General features: G+C 41.7%; 1 protein-coding gene across 2 annotated transcripts in view; it reads right to left on the bottom strand.

Annotated features, from left to right (window-relative positions):
• Nucleotides 1-716: 716 nt before the first annotated feature.
• Nucleotides 717-17,129, bottom strand: part of pdgfrb (platelet-derived growth factor receptor, beta polypeptide) — a 39,030-nt gene continuing 22,617 nt past the window's right edge. Inside the window, exons 9-23 of one of the 2 annotated variants that reach the window (XM_080774173.1) lie at nucleotides 16,238-16,361; nucleotides 15,443-15,654; nucleotides 14,250-14,344; nucleotides 13,479-13,608; nucleotides 12,637-12,741; nucleotides 11,734-11,844; nucleotides 10,600-10,774; nucleotides 9,525-9,697; nucleotides 8,843-8,958; nucleotides 8,104-8,226; nucleotides 7,638-7,749; nucleotides 7,043-7,142; nucleotides 6,114-6,219; nucleotides 5,210-5,517; nucleotides 717-3,488 (exon numbers count right to left, since the gene is read on the bottom strand). In XM_080774173.1, coding sequence (XP_080630299.1) covers nucleotides 3,335-3,488; nucleotides 5,210-5,517; nucleotides 6,114-6,219; nucleotides 7,043-7,142; nucleotides 7,638-7,749; nucleotides 8,104-8,226; nucleotides 8,843-8,958; nucleotides 9,525-9,697; nucleotides 10,600-10,774; nucleotides 11,734-11,844; nucleotides 12,637-12,741; nucleotides 13,479-13,608; nucleotides 14,250-14,344; nucleotides 15,443-15,654; nucleotides 16,238-16,361 — 2,144 coding nt within the window. In that variant the 3' untranslated portion in view covers nucleotides 717-3,334. Of the gene's footprint in view, nucleotides 3,489-5,209; nucleotides 5,518-6,113; nucleotides 6,220-7,042; nucleotides 7,143-7,637; nucleotides 7,750-8,103; nucleotides 8,227-8,842; nucleotides 8,959-9,524; nucleotides 9,698-10,599; nucleotides 10,775-11,733; nucleotides 11,845-12,636; nucleotides 12,742-13,478; nucleotides 13,612-14,249; nucleotides 14,345-15,442; nucleotides 15,655-16,237; nucleotides 16,362-17,129 lie in introns of both variants that reach the window. The other variant, XM_080774172.1, reaches the window with a different exon arrangement.

Genomic DNA, 17,129 nt, shown 5'->3' on the forward strand with positions numbered 1-17,129 from the left:
ACGATGTGTATCTCCAATATGGAAATAATACTCAAATGTTTAAGTAAAAGTATCAATAGTACAGTAAGAGTCCAGAATTAAAAATGTACTTGGGTAGTACAAAAGTATTGGTATCAAAATGTAGTACTTAAAGTACCAAAAGTAGTACAAAATAAGTACAGTAAGAGTCCAGAATTAAAAATGTACTTAGGTAGTACAAAAGTATTGGTATCAAAATGTAGTACTTAAAGTACCAAAAGTAGAAAGTATTCATTGTGCAGATCGTCCCTTCACAAGTCTTCAAAGGTATAAAAATGTATAATAAATCATAAGAACATAGCAGATATACAAGCTCACAATGCATCGCATCGCGATACATTGGGAGATTGTAGATCTGCTATTTTCAAATGCCCGAAATGAAGTGGTTAATGTGTTTTGTAATAATAATCCATCCATCCATCTTCAACCGCTTATCCGTAGTTGGGTCGCGGGGCAACAGCTTCACCAGAGAGCTCCAGACTTCCCTCTCCAGAGCAACATTTGTAACTTCCTCCTGGGGGATCTCGAGACGTTCCAAATCAGAATTTGGGAAAGATTTCGTAATTAAAGCTAAATATTTCCAAAACTATTAAAACACGTGTGGAGGTATAACGATGCACAATAATAATACATTTGACTGTGATCGGTCCGGCAATGTGCGTATACTGTAGCTCCGGACACACGGACAGACACAAACCTTTTGATAATAAACCTTTATTTTCACATCTGCAAAACATGTAAAATACTGCATATAAAAAATACATTTGTAAACGTTAAAGAGAAGCTTTGGTATTTGTTTAGTGTTCTGCATCCTAAATTGTGTAACATTACATAGAAACAGAGTAGCGTAACATTTGTTTTTAAATGGTAGTGTGTATGTAATTTAACTATAGAGCTTCTGTGAGTGTGAATATTATGCAAAGAAATAAAAAGAGTACCTACATTTACATTGTAAATGTCCTCAAAATGTCTTGCTAGGTTTCTTAACTACAATAGCCCTTCAAACCCCCTCGTCAACAAGTCACCTGAATGCTAAAACAAAAAGACAAAATATCAGTTATCACAGTCAATAGTACAAATAATCTGTTTTGTACCATTTTGTGCTAAGGCAGTGATGTGCTGAACTTGTAGCTAAAAGACTGACGTTATGTTAAAAATCTCTGCACCGTGTAACTGAATCTAAAATCCTTCGATCAAGACTCTCGATTCTACCATTCTATCGCCTATAAAATGTACCCTTTACCTCTTTTGTGAATATCCATGTTTTCCTAAAACACGATAAAGTGCAACACTAGTACAGATGATCTGAAATATACAAAATTCACATATACTGTATAACATAAACATGTTTTCATCGTATGCACACAGAGGAACAGGCTATAGCTATATTTCCAATGTCTGCTTTCACTGCATTCAAAAACAATTCAAAAATCCCTCTTGGACTAATACCTACAGTACCACATTGTGTAACTCATCTCATACTTGAAACAGTGCATCTAGATTCTTCCCACATTGTCATGTCATGAAAATAACATTGAAAAGGGATAAACATTTATGAATATAATTGCTTACGTAGCATTGATTAAAAAAAAGAGTACAATTAAAAGTATGTGTTCACCCGTATGAGACTGCAAATGTCTACGGCTGTGGACAACTACATTGGTCTAAAAAAAAATAGAAGAAATTATATAAAAGTGAATAAACTGGCAGGATCAAGAGGAAGAACAATAATGTCAAAATCTATTGTACATAAAACACTGACAATAAAGACAAAAGAATGCAAGACCTACATCAGTGTAATCGTAATAAATCCCTGACTAAAACACTGGTCATCTAAACCATTTGGCCTGTTTCAACAAGTCTAGATGAATGTGAGGGAGTATTGTAAAAGTTTGAGTTATGGCTAACCGCTATTTTCGGCGAAGAGATTTGGTGTAGAGTGGACCAAGAAGAGAACTCCCCCCGGTCAACTAAATACTGTATTACTATGCCAAGAGTTTATGTGGTTATTCGGTTCTCCTCACATGACTGATTCTTATCTCGGATATCAGAGCATATTGAGCAATTTCACCATAGCTGTGATTTTTATGAAAACACAATGTCTGTAGACTTGCAGAGATTTATTACCACGGTGATGTTTCGAGTGCGCAGGGCCCTTCTTCAGACAGATCTTTTACCCACAATGCTCTACTTCAGTTCTTAAACGTTTTTCATGTCAAGGACCCACAAATTGAGACTTACAGTATTAACCTGCGGACTCCCATTTGAAATGATATGCCAGAGACCCCCATGAGAGAAGATTTTGTACGGTTCTAGCAATGATTTTCACTATTTATAGGACCCACAGTTTGACATGCATTATGGTACGGACCAATGTTAATTTAACTATCTAGTTACAGTCCCATAAGGATCCATTTGGTTCCTAACTATCAGTCATTTACCTGGGGACCCCCTGGAACTCCCTCAAGGACCCCTGAGGGTCCAGGGACCCCACTTTGAGAACCACTGCGTCCACTTCACCATTTTGTGATTGTGACACAGGAGTAGAGTGATAAGGAGCACTCAAGGAAGTGCTAGATTTCAAGATGGCCTACTGTACTCACTGACGTCTGCTACATTGTCTATTTGAGCTACATTCCATCTCCAGGAACAACATGAAGTTCCTCTATAAGGTTACAAGGTGTATGAAAAAGAAGGTAAAGACACCAACGTCATTTTCGCTATCGCGCAATTCCAGACGGCAGATTCGTCACACCACGGGAGCCAAACTACACCCGAAAGTTCGGTGGAATCCATTGGAGTCGATGAGAGCCCGGTGACCAGCTCATGAACACTATTTCTGAATGACTGAGACCTTTGTAAAGTAATCGCTTCTGGAAAATATATCTTATTGTCTGCTGTGTTGCTTTTTGATGTATAGAGCACAAAGTACCTTTCTGAGCGTAGTATCGCGAGATTGTCCACCGTTTCCTGTTTTGGCAGCCAAATCTCGCGATACCTCCGAGGCAGAAACGATACCTGCCACAGTTTAGATGCCTCAAATAAATGATGTACTGAGCACATCGAAAAGCAAGTGATTAGAAAACAACCTGTGATATGTCTTCTTTTATATTCCTGAACCGATTTATATGACAAAGGTCGCAATTGTTCAGAAATAATGTTCACGACGAGCTGGTCCAGCCGGCTCTATTCACTGCCATGTACTTCATGGAACTTCCGTTGTGAGCTTTGCCTCCCATGAAAGCGTCCATGAAAATGTCGTGGCGTATCCGTCATGACGTCAGTCTTCCTTCAGTAAATAAGTTCCTTGTGAGGTTCACAGGAAGCTGTCCTCTACATCGGGGGTCCCGCAGCAGCCCAGCAACGCGTCTCTCTCCCCGGCAGCCTCCTGCAGGTCCTCCTCGGGGAGGGTCTCGTCTGTGTCCTCCTGGGACATGTTGGAGTCTGTCTCCTCCTCCAGAGCCAGAGAGCTGCATAAAGAGAACGGAACACAACTTTAAAACAGTGGTGGTTCCCAAAACATTTTAGCCCGTGACCCGAAAGAGAGATTAGACTTTTGCCCAGGACTCAAACTAGTGAAAATAGCAGATCTATAAGTACACAAAAGCGCACAAAAGCTCCCAGCACATCGCATTGTGAATCGGCTATTTTCACTAGTTCTTAATTATTATTTTTTATTTATGGAATTTCTTAGTTTTTGTTGGTTTGTTTGTTTGTTTTAAAATGTATTTTATTTAAAAGAAAACTTAATAAAATATAGTACAAATAATGTAGGAAAACAAAATGGGATTTTTAGCCGAGTCGTGCTAGTGCCTGGTAAATAATTACCGTAACTAAGTCAGTCAGTCAGTCAGTCAGTATATGTACAGCCTGTACTCCTTCTATTGGTGAACTACTGGATCTTCAACAAGATGCTATTCATTTTTTAGTTACAACCAAACAAAATTGTAAAGATTTTTATGCATAACGTATGACGATGATCACAGCAAGGTCAGTGTGAAAACTTGATCATCAAAACTACTTTGAAACTGGATCCCCATTTTCTCCTAATCTGTCACTAGGGGGCACTGTGAGTCCTAGTTGAAGACCAACTATAGGTTTCTGGAAGGGAACCCCTGTTGGTGTTTTAAGCATTCTGTTATACTTTAGCTATTTCTTTTAAATCGTGAAAATGTGGCGCAGATCTTTGAATATATATTCTTTCAGAGCGGAAGTTTTTACTCAAATCTTTGCTTCTGGGGGGGTCCCTGAAAAGACATATTTTCAGAAGGGGGTCGGTGGCCAATTACATATAGTTCTGGTGGTCCTTGACATGAAAATGTTTGAGAACCACAGATACAGAAACATAGGTTTTTTGGGGGGGGGGAAACTGTCATGATTTAGAAGGCATTTGGTACAAAACCCAGATGAGTCTTGTTATGGGCTGCCCTGCAGTCAAACTGTACTACACACACAGTCACAGTCTGCTGAGGTGGCCTTAATGCCTTCCTGGCAACATAAGACAGATTGTCTCAATTCAACATCTGGCTGGGTCTGGGTAGGTGTGGGGGGAAAAAGGAAACCCATCTTGTTAAGCAAAATATGCTTCCTCTTTCTTGCATGTCCAGCATTTGGCAGCCATCTGCAGTGTCTTGAAGGGCAGTGGTGTATTGTAACTAAGTACATTTACTTATATTGTACTTGAGTACATTTTGAGGTAATTGTAGATATATTTAGTACTTTTTACTCAACTATTTCCAATTTCCAATACTTTTACTTTTACTGCACTACAATTATTGAGAACTTTAGTTACTAGTTACTTTGTAGTTGTAGATACAAGAATCACTTCATCACTAGCTATATCTACATTTCTTCCATTTCAAGATAGCCGGCTTACAATGTGTCGCGATCATGTGAGCTTGTAGATCGTCTATTTTCCAAATATTTTTTTATACATTTGAAAACTTGAAACGGAACATTCTGCATAATGAGTACTTTTACTGTTGGTACTTTGAGTACATTTTGATGCCAATACTTTTGTACTTTTGCTTAAGTACAGATTGAATTCCAGACTAGTAGTACTTTTACTAGCCTATATTTGCAGTATTGACACTTCTACTTAAGTAAAACGTTTGAGTAGCCTACTTTTTTCCCCACCACTGCTTGAGGGACGCCGTGCATGTCTCAATGTTGTGGGCAGCCCTTACTGTACCTCGCAGGACTTTCCGATGAGGCGATGTCGTCGGTGTCTGTGAAGCCTTCCTCCGGCTTGGGGTCTGGGATGGGGATGATGTATTCGTTGTACGAGGCCACAGCTTCCTCCTCCCCGTCGGCCTCCTGTCTGGAGTCTCTGGGGCTGGTGGCGGGGCTGTGTGGATCTGAAGGGACGGCGCTGCCCGCGGAGGACGGGGGAGAGGAGGAGGCCATGATGGGGAAGGGATGAGAGGCCAGTCTGGGCTTGGTGCGGGCCACGGCTGGGTGGTCACTCTTCATGAAGGTCTCGTTGACCTGGTTGTATTTCTGTCGTCGGAAGAACAGAGAACATGGGATCGGGGGGTTAACGCATGTAATGTTACCCTGTCGTCAGAGAAAGATACTGCCTCCCCCTGGCCACCTTGCCCCCGGGGCGCCTGATGGAGGGGAAATAAACTGGTTGGATAATAACGCGTTCCTTAATCCTTCCACACGCTAGTACATAAAACCGGGGAAACTCCCCCCTGTCAGGTGAAAAGAAGAAGCTTGGACTCCTCATGCATTGAAGGAAGCATGAGGTCAGCCCTTTGCTCTCCCCAGGTTGGCAGAGGGAGTGTAGCAGCCAGGATTACATTAGATAATTGACACTGGGTGAGAAAATGAGTTGCAAAATCATGCAGGGATGAAAAAAAGACATCCAGAAAGAGGCTCAATGAGCTTTAGCTTTTTCACAAATAAGTTTTAGTTTTATGGAACCTCAAAAAACATATCAAACTACCTTTAAAAGAAAGGAAAAATGCATGAATGTTTGCTAGGGTTCATGTGGTGGAGAGAGGAGCAAGAAGGAAAACAGGAATTATACCAGTGCTTGTGTTGCCAGGCGGCAGGCCAGCGGACTGTGTCCCACTATATAAATAATGTACCTTTTTATATCCCTCGGCCAGCATGTTCCCCATAGAGTGGACCAGAAAGGAGAACCCGGGTCTCTTCTCAAAATTCTCATCCCAGCACTTCCTCATGACCTCATAGCTGCAAAACACAACATGGAGACAAAACGGTTATTCCATGTCTTTAATTCTGATATTACTATACACAAGAGAGAGACCGTGTGAGCATAACAAAGACAAATACAATTTGCGAGTCATGGATATGTCTGCGTCATGACCACGGCCTCTGTCCGTGTACAGTGTGCCCCTGTTTTGTCCAAATTATCCCTAAATGTGTGTTGGTTAAGTGATTTGCCGTGGTGTAAAGTAACTAAGTACATTAACTTTACTTGAGTATTTCAATACTTTTACGTCTACTCCACTACATCTCAGAGGCAAATATTGTACGTTTACGCCTCGGTGGTTTACTGGTTTCTCCTCGACAGCAGAGATATCATAGTGTCATGCAAAAATAGCAAAAATCTATTCTTTGCCACTTTCTAAAAGGTTTACTTTAGGGTATTCCCGATACGATGGCACTTACATTTGTTCGGAGGCATGAGCAATGAGCAGGCTTGGCCATGCAGTAGCCTCTCTACAGAGCAGTGTTAATTTAGTTGACTAAGACCAGTAGACTAAAGACTAAGTCGACTAAGGTTTTTCCATATTTAGTCGACTAAACTATTTCAGAAGACTGAATATGACTAAGACTAAATGGTGTGTTATTCAAAAGGCTAAGACTAAATCTTTTCTGGCAAAATTTACATTGCATTAAGACTAAGACTAAAATACTGATATTTAGTCGACTAAGACTAGACTAAGACTAAACTATTTTAGAAGACTAATGGTGTGTTATTCAAAAGACTAAGACGTGAGCAGGCCTGGCCATGCGGTAGCCTCTCTTCAGAGCGCTGTAGAACACTTACATTTGGTCAGAGGCGTGAGCAGGCTTGGACATGCGGTAGCCTCTCTTCAGAGCGCTGTAGAACAGCTCGTTCATAGGGAGGTCAGGATACGGCGTTCCTCCTGCAACGCAATGCGACGTCATTTAACAGCTCTACATCAGTGCTTTTCATCAAGGCTCATTATTAATTTGGCATTTGAGCAACAGCAAGGACCACCACACACACACACACACACACACACACACAAACACAGCATGGATATCTGAAATAGAACAATGAACTGTTTTAAGTAGAATCTTTGTGCACAAGACAACCCTGAGCATGGAAATTGATCTCTTACAGTTACAGATGCTAGACATACAAAGATGTGAGCTCCTCAAACGTGTGTGTGTGTGTGTGTGTGTGTGTGTGTGTGTGTGTGTGTGTGTGTGTGTGTGTGTGTGTGTGTGTGTGTGTGTGTGTGTGTGTGTGTGTGTGTGTGTGTGTGTGTGTGTGTGTGTGTGTGTGTGTGTGTGTGTGTGTGTGTGTGTGTGTGTGTGTGTGTGTGTGTGTGTGTGTGTGTGTGTGTGTGTGTGTGCGTGCGTGCTTATGCGTGTGCGTGCGTGTGTGTACTGACCAAGGGTAAAGATTTCCCAGAGCAGGATGCCAAAGGACCAGACATCACTAAGGGTCGTGTACAGGTTATGGAAGATACTTTCTGGTGCCATCCACTTCAGGGGCAGGAAGGTCTACAAGGATAGAGACAAAGATTGATTACATGCACCACTAAAAGATTAGCAGCGACCCTTCATTGCCAAGATGGAGCTACATCGCATTATTCCCTGGCCTGCACATACAGTACAGTACAGACAGACAGACAGACAGCATTGAGACAGCTTAGCATAATTATCAGTACTGACAACATTTTAGAGTAGACGCCACGGTATCAGGCTGTAGGACAGGCAACAACATAAAAACTCACAAAAGGTTGAACACGGCCACACCAACTCTATTTCTATAATCCAGTGTGTGTCAGTCACTCAGTCTCTCTGGCCAAGCCAAAGTCACAGATCTATATAATTGATAGTGTGTCAGTCACTCACGCTGCCTTTAGAGATGTAGTTGGTGTCGTGCATGATGTCTCTGGCCAGGCCAAAGTCACAGATCTTCACCAGCTTGCCCTCGCAGATCAATACGTTCCTGGCTGCAAGGTCCCGATGGACACACTGGAATGGGACAAACAATACACTCACTTTCAACATGGTGTCCCTTTGTTGGGCATGTCATTGTTGGCTAATGTTTGCGTATTTTTGTCTTTGTTACTATCTCAGTTAATCATTTAGGTATAGTAATGACAACCATTGGCTTTGTTATTTGCCCCTCTTTTTGTTTGTCTGTTGGTCTCTCTTTTCATTTCTCTTATTTTAATGTTTTTAGTTATTCTTCTTGTGTTGAATATACGGTACATCATTTTTTACATTAATTTTTTCGGCGCATTACAAGATGACCCAACGTTGGGACAGGCCATGCTCAGATTAAGATGTACTGTAATGTACGCTGACAAAATGAAAGAAATTAATAAAATAAAAATAAAATAAAAACGAATAAAATACTATAAATTTAAAAAAGAAAATAATTTGACAGTGTCGCACTAAAGCACATTTTAGTACGTATGATGTGTTCGTTTATGAAACACAACATGCCGTTTAACATCCGTTAAATAATGGAGAAGGTTTCAAGGTTCATGACCAACAAAGGACAATATATAAAATCAGGTAAAAATAGGCTACAACACCAAGCCAGTGTTTACAGAATAACAGACGTGATAATATGATATCCTACGTTCTTGGAGGCAAGGAACTCCATTCCCTTTGCAACTTGGTAGCTGAAGCCCAGCAGGTCATTGTAGCTGAGTGAGGTAGAGTCACTGATGACCATCGACGACTCCACCATGGAACCTACAGACAGACAGACAGACAGACAGACAGACAGAAATTGAGACAATTATACTTCTGCGTGTCCTCTGTTCACCCTGTGGTCAACTTGATCCCTATCGTGCCGTCCAACCTTCCATGCATAAACATACACGCATATAGACATTTAAACGTGCAGACAGACATACACATACCTGACCACACCACATAGTAACCAGTAGTGGTGGGGAAAAGTAGACTACCTAATGTTTTTTTACTACAATAATGGCAGAAATGCATATAGGACTGAAGCGGTTTATGTACGTTTTGTAATAATAATCAAAATCTACAAAGGAACTAGTAACTAAAGTTTTCCAATAAATGTAGTGGAGTATAAGTATAAAAGTATTGGAAATTGGAAATACTCAAGTAAAGTACGAATACCTCAGAGTTGTACTTAAGGGGCGCATTCGGAAGTTCCGCACCGGAGCGCACTCGCTTATTAGTTTGCATTGTACAGTGCGCTCAGTCAGTGCTCTATTTCCGAACGCACCCAAGTACAGTACTGGCATGCATTTACACGCGCACGGATAAATGGAGTGAGCTCTAACCTTGTTCCTGGTAGAGCGCCTCCTGCTGGTAGGGAGACTCGTACGGAGACGGTTGGATGTCTGCGTATTTGATGGTGTCGTTGATCTGCTCCTGCATGGGTACGTAGATGGAGGGCTCGTCCTTACTCATGTCTATGTAGCCTCCGTCACACTCTGAGCCAAACGACACGTAGCTGGAGGGAGAGAAATACTGTTACTCATGTCTATGTCAGTGTTGTTTTCATCGACTAAAAATGTCCGTCGACTACTTTTTTCACTGCCGAAAACTAAATGGAAACCACATGAATAATAACCGATATTTGGAGCGATGTTGATTAATTGGTCAAACTTATATTTCACATGTTTCATGTAACATTACATTTTGAAGCAAATTAAATAAATAAGCCTATAGTAAATAAACAGAAATACGTTTTTCATAGATACAACATTTTTAAAGATAATTATCATTGATTAACTTTAATAATACAATTAAAAGGCATTGTTATAAAACTAACACATGAACTTCACTTTTTGAATATTGGATGAGGCACGACTTGGATTAGAGCTCCCCCTACTGGAGAATTCTAGTACGGGTAATTAAGGGTCCATTTGTATAGAATTACAGACCTGTAAGGTCTATTTAGAGACCCTCAAGGTCTGGACTCTGTTTTATCTCTATATATTTACATTTTCTATATTGTTGTGTAGTGTTTTGTTGTGGTTAAATGGTAAATGGTGCATTTATATAGTGCTTTTATCCAAAGCGCTTTACATAGATTGATAGAAATTGGTCTGCAGTCTGCACCCAAGTGGTTTAGTGGACCACAATGTAAACAAGCCTCTGTCTTTTTGTCAACCGTATCAATCAATCAATCAATCGGTCTATAAAGTATGACCCTTGAGTGTAGGTTTGTGCAATGTGTGTGCAGTAGGGCCCCTTTTCCAACGGGGTTGAAGCGGTTCTGTTCAGGTTATAACTATTCAGGTTGGAAGAAGATGTGATGTGAACCCATTCGAAAAAATAAAGAACGGAACCAGTGGAAAAGGGGCCTATGTCTGTCTGTGCAGTTATAAAGGTGTGCTCGCTGCTGCTCACCCTTTCCTGTGGCTCAGTGGGGTACTGCTGCTACTCAAAGAGATATCGTGGCAGCCGGAGTCTCCTCCCTGGTTCTTCTCAGCAACATGGTACTGCAGGAAGCTCTGCTTGTTCCTGTGCAGGTAGTCCACCAGGTCCCCGTAGCGGCAGTACTCAGTCACCAGGTACAGAGGACCTGGTTGGTACAACAGGAGGTACTGGTATTAACAGGTAGTCCACCAGGTCTCCATAGCAGCAGTACTCAGTCACCAGGTACAGAGGACCTGGTTGTGGTTGGTACGACAGGAGGTACTGTCATTAAAGGTGTAGGGAAACGGAAACGGAAACGTTTCGACTTGAAACACCGCTCTGAAGTTTCTGAACCAATCAGAGCGTCGCATCACTTCAGGCGATGGGACGGTAGCTAGGGACGGTAGCTATGCTATATGCAGGGCATGGTGTGTGTTTCTTTACAAGTCAGATAGTCTGCCAGCTGTCTTGTAGGTCTTCACCTAGCAGGTTGCTGAGGTGAGGACCAGAGTAATATAGAGTGGCGATACTAGCGTTGACTCCCATTGTAACAATAGAATGCGGAAGTGGTCATTCTATCTCAATGGGATAGTTCCAGCCATAGGAGCAATGTTTGGAACTATAGGCATCCGCTACTCTCCTACTCTACACTCTGGTGAGGACTGCAGATGACTCACCTTGTTTAGTGCATGCTCCCAGCAGGTTGTTGAGGTGAGGACTGCAGATGACTCACCTTGTTTGGTGCATGCTCCCAGCAGGTTGTTGAGGTGAGGACTGCAGATGACTCACCTTGTTTAGTGCATGCTCCCAGCAGGTTGTTGAGGTGAGGACTGCAGATGACTCACCTTGTTTGGTGCATGCTCCCAGCAGGTTGTTGAGGTGAGGACTGCAGATGACTCACCTTGTTTAGTGCATGCTTCCAGCAGGTTGTTGAGGTGAGGACTGCAGGTGACTCACCTTGTTTGGTGCATGCTCCCAGCAGGTTGTTGAGGTGAGGACTGCAGGTGACTCACCTTGTTTGGTGCATGCTCCCAGCAGGTTGTTGAGGTGAGGACTGCAGGTGACTCACCTTGTTTGGTGCATGCTCCCAGCAGGTTGTTGAGGTGAGGACTGCAGGTGACTCACCTTGTTTGGTGCAGGCTCCCAGCAGGTTGACTATGTTGAGGTGAGGACCCAGGTGACTCATAATCTTCAGCTCGGACATCAGGGCCTGAGTCTCACTCCTCCTGGCCGTGGCTGCATGGCAGGAGGGAGCAAGAGAAAATAAATAAATACAGTGGTACGTAGTGGAAGTACTGTAAGTACAATTTTGAGGTACGTGTACTTTACTTGAGTATTTACAATTTCCAATACTTTTACTTCTGCTCCACTATACATCTTGGAGGCCATATATTGTACTTTTACTCTACGCTACAATTATTTGAAAACTTGAGTTACTAGGTTTTGATTATTATTACAAAAAATGAATCATTTCAGTCCTATTTATACATTTGGGCCATTCGAAAATAGCCGATGTACGAGCTCACAATGATGTGACGCATTGTGAGCTTGTAGATCTGCTATTTTCAAAAGATTTGTATGGATTTGAACACTTGAAATGGGACCTTCTTTATAAGTAGTACTTTTACTTTCGCTACTTTAAGTACATGTTGAAGTACATCGAGTATTTCTATATTGCAGTATTGATACTCTTACTTAAGTAAAACATTTGAGTACTTTTTCCACCACTGAATAAATAAAGAGACTATGAATGGAGGCCAAAGAAAGGTAGCTATGAGAACAGGAGTAGGGGGGAAAAAAACATAAATTCAACTATGGTGGGCCAGCCCAGAGGGAATCATGCTGCCTCACAGAACAACAAAATAACACGTTGGCTGACATACCAGGCCCAAGTTGGCAAGCAAACTAAAGCACATCGGGGTGTTGGGATGCATTATTAGTATGTATACCATACGAATTATATTTGCTGTATGTATAGACTTTGGATGCTAAAGCGCAGCTAGGGTGGAAAATGTATATAAATCTTACATTTGAGCATTTTCACGGCCACCTTTGTGCTGGACTGGGAATGGCCGAGCCCGTAGGCAGTGGCTTCGACCACCCGGCCGAACGCTCCCGACCCAAGAGTGCGACCTGCGAGACGAAACAGTGGAATCAATGAGAGAAATGGAAAATAAACAGTTGGAAGTGAAACATTACGCCATAAACTGAGGGCAAGGAAACGTCATTGTAATTCTAACTTATTACCTACTGCATTACCCCATTCTGACCTGAGATCAGATTCTAAAAATGTCTTCTACATCCTGACAGTTTTCTGAAAAAGCTATGTCATTCGTTCTTCGATTTTTCAAAAATAGCAGACCTACAAGCTTGTAGCGCGCCACTCGGTGGCACGCTATGAGCTTGTAGATCTGCTATTTTTCAATAGCTAAAGCATAACATGATGCTAGCACCAAAAGGGGTTCCCGCCCAAAATGGGTTACATTAGTATGGCTAAAATGGATTAATTTTAAGCCCTATGTTGCTGTTTGATGCACAGTGAAAATAGCTGATTTACAAGCTCAGAATGTGTCGCATTCCAACTCGTTATGAGGTTGTACATCGACTTACTTTAGCTATTTTTTGGATGCCAGGGTTAATGCGGTTAAATTACAAAACACATGATCTGTGAGTTGATGTCAGGTAGCACTATAATGTGAATAGATTAAATCAGCATTGATGTCATTAAGTAAATGGTGCATTTGTATAGCGCTTTTATCCAAAGTGCTTTACATAGATTAGAAAGCATAGAAGCACTGCCCTACCCAGCACCAGGTTGTCTCTGGGCATTTCCCAGGCCATAGATTAGAAGCATAGAAGCACTGCCCTACCCAGCACCAGGTTGTCTCTGGGCATTTCCCAGGCCAGGTCATAGGGGAGATGAATGGGGTCCACGTAGATGTATTCATGGCCATCCAGACTCACAGACTCAATCACCTTCCATCTGATCTCATACCGAGGCTTCTGGGAACAAAGCAACAGATCACATACTTTGTTTAAAAAAAACACACTCGTACACAAACGTAAAGCGGTGGTGGAACTTATTTATTTAAGTAACAATACTGCAATGTAGTAGAAATGCTATGTTACAATTAAGTAAAAGTGCAGAATTCAAAATGCACTTGAGTAAAGTATTGGTATCAAAATGTACTAGTTCATACATTGTGAGCTTGTGTAGATCAGCTATTTTCAAACGGCCAAAATATATTTAGGGCAGAAGTGGTTAATGCATGGTTTGTAATAATAATTCAAATGTAAAAAGTATACTAGTAAATAGTAGCAACGAAAGTTTTCAAATAAATGTAGTGGAGTAAAAGGACAATATTTGGATCTGAGATGTAGTACAGTAGAAGTAAAAGTATTGGAAATTGGAAATACTCAATACAAATACCTCTAAATTGTACTTAAGTACAGTATTTGAGTAAATGTATAAGTTACTTTCCACCACCTCAGATCACATACTATACACTCGTACACAAATGTAAATCTTCCTCATTGCTGACTCTTAATATTAATATACTCTTAATAACTCTTTTGGCTCATTTGTGGTGCATTATGGTAATCAATATGTTTTTCTAATGGCGATAGTGAACAAGTCTAACCTTCCTCCAAACGGCGATGAGGATGATGATGGAGATGATGATGATGACTACCAAAGCCAGAACGGCAGCCAATATGGCCACCTGGGAGAAAAGTGCTTTAACAGAAGAAAGAAGACAGCATTTAATAACAAAATCAAATCAAACTTTATTTCTAGAGCACATTTACAAAGACCAGAAGGTCAACCAAAGTGCTGTACAGGATCATGAGGTAAACATACAATCAACGCAAGTAACATAGTAAAACAAAATCAAAGCAACACAAACAGTACACAGGTTAATTAGGTCAAACATTGAAAGCCAGGGAGAAGAAATGGGTTTTGAGTAAAGACTTTTGAAATGTAGTTATGACTCTTGTATGCAGTCACATCATAAAACTGTATAGGTTGTGAATAGTACTAGTGTATTTTGGTCAAATGCAATGTTGAAACTATGACCAAAAAAAAGTTCGCCGACTACCCTTTTTCAATGACGAACACTAACAAAAATGAGTGCCGTGCTACAAGCTTGTAGATCTGCTATTTTCCAAAAATCGTGAAAACAAATCTTTCATATATATTCTTTCATTTTTAACTCAAGTCTTTGTTTCTGGGGGGTCCCTGAAGCAAAACATTTTGAGATGGGGGGTCGTCGGCCAAATACCTTGACATGAAAAACTTTGAGCACCACTTACATACGTTTGTAGACATTTGTAGACTATATGGTCTCAAGTCTCAATGGGTTAAATCGTTAATTGCAATGATTTTGATTTTCGTGACAATCAACTAGCTTGATGATAAAACACCTACTGTTGGACACTAGCTTGATGATAAAACACCTACTGTTGGACACTAGCTTGATGATAAAACACCTACTGTTGGACACTAGCTTGATGATAAAACACCTACTGTTGGACACTATAGCTTGATGATAAAACACCTACTGTTGGACACTAGCTTGATGATAAAACACCTACTGTTGGACACTATAGCTTGATGATAAAACACCTACTGTTGGACACTATAGCTTGATGATAAAACACCTACTGTTGGACACTAGCTTGATGATAAAACACCTACTGTTGGACACTATAGCTTGATGATAAAACACCTACTGTTGGACACTAGCTTGATGATAAAACACCTACTGTTGGACACTATAGCTTGATGATAAAACACCTACTGTTGGACACTATAGCTTGATGATAAAACACCTACTGTTGGACACTAGCTTGATGTCGCGCCGGTCCATCCCTCCCCGGTTCGTGGCCTCACATCGCACCATGACCTGCTGGGGTTTGTGGAAGGTCACCTGACTGCGCACCTGGCCCACCTTTCGGCTCTCGTTGTAGCTGATGTTGGTCTGGATGCTTACGGTCTCTAGGTCAGCCACCAGGGGCCGCCAGACTGCAGACGTGTTGTTGCTACATCTATAGTTCAGGTCAAAAATAAAACACAAAGGTATTAAAGTCAATGATTCTCCGGTCTCCTTACGAGCTTTTTCTAGTGGTTAACAGTGGTGGGATAAAGTACATTGTGATTACCGGTCTTTTACTACAGACTAGTACTTCTATATTGCAGTTTTGATACTTTTACTTGGGTAAAGAAATGTACAGTAGTAGTTTTTCCCATAGACATAGAAAGGTAGACGCCTCTTCCGGCTCTGGGGGCCTTCTGCGTTGGTGCCAAGGAACGTAATGAAAGGAAGGGACGTGAGTCACGTGACTGGACTGGAGGCCGCCATGACGCTCATGTTCATATAACTCTATGAGCGCACTTCCGCCCTCAGTGCGAGACAGGTCGCTCCAATGAATTGCAGTGGCGAAGGAGGCGTCTACCTTTCTATGTCTATGGTTTTCCCCACCACCCCCCATGCAGTGTCCATTGTTTGACAGATCACCGTGGTGATGATGGATGGACTCACTTTAGCATGCTGTCACAGCTGTAGCAGTGGACGGTCAGCCCCCTAGTGGTCAGTGTTTGACAGATCACCATAATGATGGATAGACTCACTTGAGCATGCTGTCACAGCTGTACCAGTGGACGGTCGGGGACGGGACCCCCTCCGCCGCGCAGGTCACCAAGTGCCTCTTCCCAGGGATGGGACTGTCGGAAAGGTCTTTAATCTGAGGAGGAACTATACACAGGCAAAATGATCTAGTCACAAAAGAGTTGAATGTTGTGAACCGTATATTATCAACTGTAAACGGGGCAATATCAATATGTACAGAGAAGGAGTGGTCCGCACACAGTCTGTGTGTCCAGCACCAGCCAAGAACTGGATGTGCTCAAGACACCTGCTTTTTACACTAGTCAATATCAATATGGCCATACACATGCAGACAAATGTGTCCGCGGAAAAGACTTGGTCTTGTCCGCGGCAACTTGTCCACTTTCTTTTTCACACACCATTATAATGTTCTTGTTTTGATCATAAGATCAATTACTGAATGTCTCCAGGTTTTCTTCATGACACTTTCTTTTTTACTATGACACTATGGCATTGTGAAGCCTGTGACAGAGCATCCCCTGACAGTCTAAATGTCTGATGTTCAACAGCATACATTCATTGTATTTATAATGCTCAACAATACACATTTATCGTATCCATGCTGTATTGTATGCTTGTGACCTGTAGATTCTCATGCAGTCCCGCAGAAGATGCACAATCTGCACATTCTGCTGTGGCATATATATATATATATATATCTAAACTGTGTTTATCTGCACAGATGCCATTATTGGGGAGCTGCCGTCAATCCTGTGTAGTGTAGTGGGGTGTGGTGCCTGAAGAGCTCATTACATTCTGGGGAGCATCTCGGGTGGATTGCTAGTACATTGGGATTGGCTGACTACTTAGCCATGGGTGGAGTCAGTAGTCTATATAAATGGGGAATGGTTCAGT

This window comes from Protomyctophum bolini (assembly GCF_963924005.1).
Source record: "Protomyctophum bolini genome assembly, chromosome: 10".
In the NCBI taxonomy this organism is placed as follows: domain Eukaryota; kingdom Metazoa; phylum Chordata; class Actinopteri; order Myctophiformes; family Myctophidae; genus Protomyctophum; species Protomyctophum bolini.